The sequence below is a fragment of the Acyrthosiphon pisum genome, chromosome A1, assembly GCF_005508785.2.
Source record: "Acyrthosiphon pisum isolate AL4f chromosome A1, pea_aphid_22Mar2018_4r6ur, whole genome shotgun sequence".
Taxonomy (NCBI): Eukaryota; Metazoa; Arthropoda; class Insecta; order Hemiptera; family Aphididae; genus Acyrthosiphon; species Acyrthosiphon pisum.
Genome location: NC_042494.1, coordinates 167612265 through 167614631, shown reverse-complemented (window position 1 = coordinate 167614631; position 2367 = coordinate 167612265). Strand labels below are relative to the sequence as shown.

At 28.5% G+C, this 2367-nt stretch overlaps 1 protein-coding gene across 1 annotated transcript; it reads right to left on the bottom strand.

Moving 5' to 3' along the window:
• Positions 1-428: 428 nt before the first annotated feature.
• On the bottom strand, positions 429-1978 carry LOC100574228 (KRAB-A domain-containing protein 2-like). Its single transcript, XM_029488811.1, has 2 exons — positions 999-1978; positions 429-929 (listed from the first exon to the last, which is right to left on the bottom strand). The coding sequence occupies exons 1-2, from the start codon at positions 1782-1784 to the stop codon at positions 522-524; spliced, it is 1194 nt and encodes a 397-aa protein (XP_029344671.1). The 5' UTR covers positions 1785-1978; the 3' UTR covers positions 429-521.
• Positions 1979-2367: the final 389 nt, after the last annotated feature.

Here is a 2367-nt window from a genome sequence, read left to right as displayed (position 1 = left end):
TAATCAGTACAATAAATTGAGTAACTTGGTCAACGCTGTGTATATGTCGCATCCACATAGTGAAACTACTCATTTCATGAACTGGATATCCAGATAGTGAAATTCATCCAGATCGTGAATTTTGACGAAAATACATTATATGGACATCCATTTCATGAAACGGACATCCATTTCATGAAATGGACAATACCTATATCGTGTACTTTGTGTAATTATTATTTTATTATAATAATGATTCATAAACTATCATTATACATTTATAGCAATTATAGTCAATAAATTATATCATATTACATTATATTTTTATTTTATTTTTCATAAACCATACGTATATTATATTTTATAAACAACAGCGTTACCTATGTCCTATATTAAGTGTTATAAAATATTCATGAAATTAACTATAATTATAATATTTAACTACCTATATTTCTCTATTGTTTTATTACCTAACAAAATAATTAATTGATTAACTTAAACATACCTCAAATGGCTTAAACTTTACATACATTTTGTCCTTATTATTTATTTTTACACGACGATTGATTATGACATCGACTGTTACATTGCATATTATTTTTAAAACAAGCACACCTACTTGATTGGCAAGGATTTTTTGCCTTACACGAACAAGACAAAAATCCTTGCCCTCCTGAAATTTTTTTAATCATTTCTCGCACCGAAAATTCAACATTTTTATCAACTTGATCAGTAGTGAGAAATTGAGTTGTTGATTTTTTCAAACATTCACTACTGAACCATCCTTTGAGTAAACCATATTTTGTCCCAAGTTTATGTAATCCTTTTTTTTTTTGTTCCGTGATCACACAAATTATGTTTGGGGGATCTGTAGGTCCCCTATCAACTTTTGGTACTCCAAATATAACACATTGATTTATTTCAAAATCGTCCGTTTTTTTGTTGTTTCCCTGTTAAAAGTAAATTTAAATTAAGATCTAAATAGTTAAAGTACAATATAACTGTAATCTATTATTTACCTTGATCATTTTCTCTGCAGCTATACTTTGACCTTCATGTCCAAGTTCACGTTGAATTTGTATTTTTTTGCTTGAATCGCATAATTGGCAAATAATTTCATTATTTTCAGCAATCTCCGATAGTGGCAAATCCACATCAACTTTACAAATGCTGCAGGCAATTGAGCGTTTTTTAATTTCCTTTATCTGAGATATATGTTCGAGATCTTCTTCTGTTGTTAATTTTTTCAATAGATCAGATGGCAAATTTGATGTACTTAGTCCAATTTTTGGGTCATTTCCAAATAAAGCCTTATAAGGGCTACGTCCAATTGTTCGATGAAATGAACTATTTTTTTGGAATTGAACAAAATTTAATCCAACGCTCCACTTCTTGGATTTATTATCAGCCATCCATGCTCGTAACATGTGTTCTATATCCTGATTAGACCTCTCAATACTTCCCTGACTTTGAGGATGTCTAGGGCGACCATGTACGATAACACATTCTGGCCAAAGGTCTTTAAGTTCGTTGATTACTGAATTTACAAATTCACGGCCATTGTCACTCTGTAATATTTTTGGAGCTCCAAATGTCAACAATATAGATAGTAACTCATTAGCAACTTCGGTTGCTCTTTTACTTTCTAATGGTCTTAGAATTACAAATTTTGTCGCATGGTCTTGGTAATTTAGTATCCATTTAAATTTGCCATCTGGTACCGACTGAAAATCCACCAAGTCAATTTGTGCTCTTTCATTAAAATCTGCAGTTGTGATAGGTTTTATTACAAGTTTCCTATTCATTGGTTTTTTACAATTGCACGTTTCACATACTGTTAAAAAAATATCAATTGGTGGTCTTGGTACATAATACGTATCATGTAACGCATTCCGTAATTTTACATTACCACCATGGCCTGTCCTAATATGAAATTCTTTAATTTTATCAAAAAGGTCTTCATAACACACCAAATACCTAAATTGAAAATAAAAATGTTATTATTTTATACAAAAAAATTATATTGTAAAAATATTCTAGAATAATTAATTATAATTAATTCTGAATAACTGATTGGATAATAATTTAAAAAAACTTTTTTATATTAGCTAAAATATTATATTAATTTACCTTATTTTTTCATCAGCTGCATTTTGTTTGTGTATTAAAAACTTTTCTTCTGCAACACTTAATACATCATACGTAGATAGTAGATAGTATTGTCGTCGATCTTTTTTACCACTGTTAGAATAAATAATAATAAAAAATATTACAATTTGTATCAATTATCGAGTAGTTTTTTATTGTTGTTTAAACGTGTTAAAATTGATATTTGATTTAATTAAGTAAAATTTTATTTAAGTCCAAAATTACTTACGTTTTGATTTA

Excerpts from the sequence above, each read along its gene's own strand:
- LOC100574228 (XM_029488811.1), bottom strand. The coding sequence starts at position 1,784 with ATGAATAGGAAACTTGTAATAAAACCTATCACAACTGCAGATTTTAAT. Across the intron at positions 930-998 it reads CTGCAGAGAAAATGATCAAG|GGAAACAACAAAAAAACGGA; the intron begins GTAAATAATAGA and ends TACTTTTAACAG.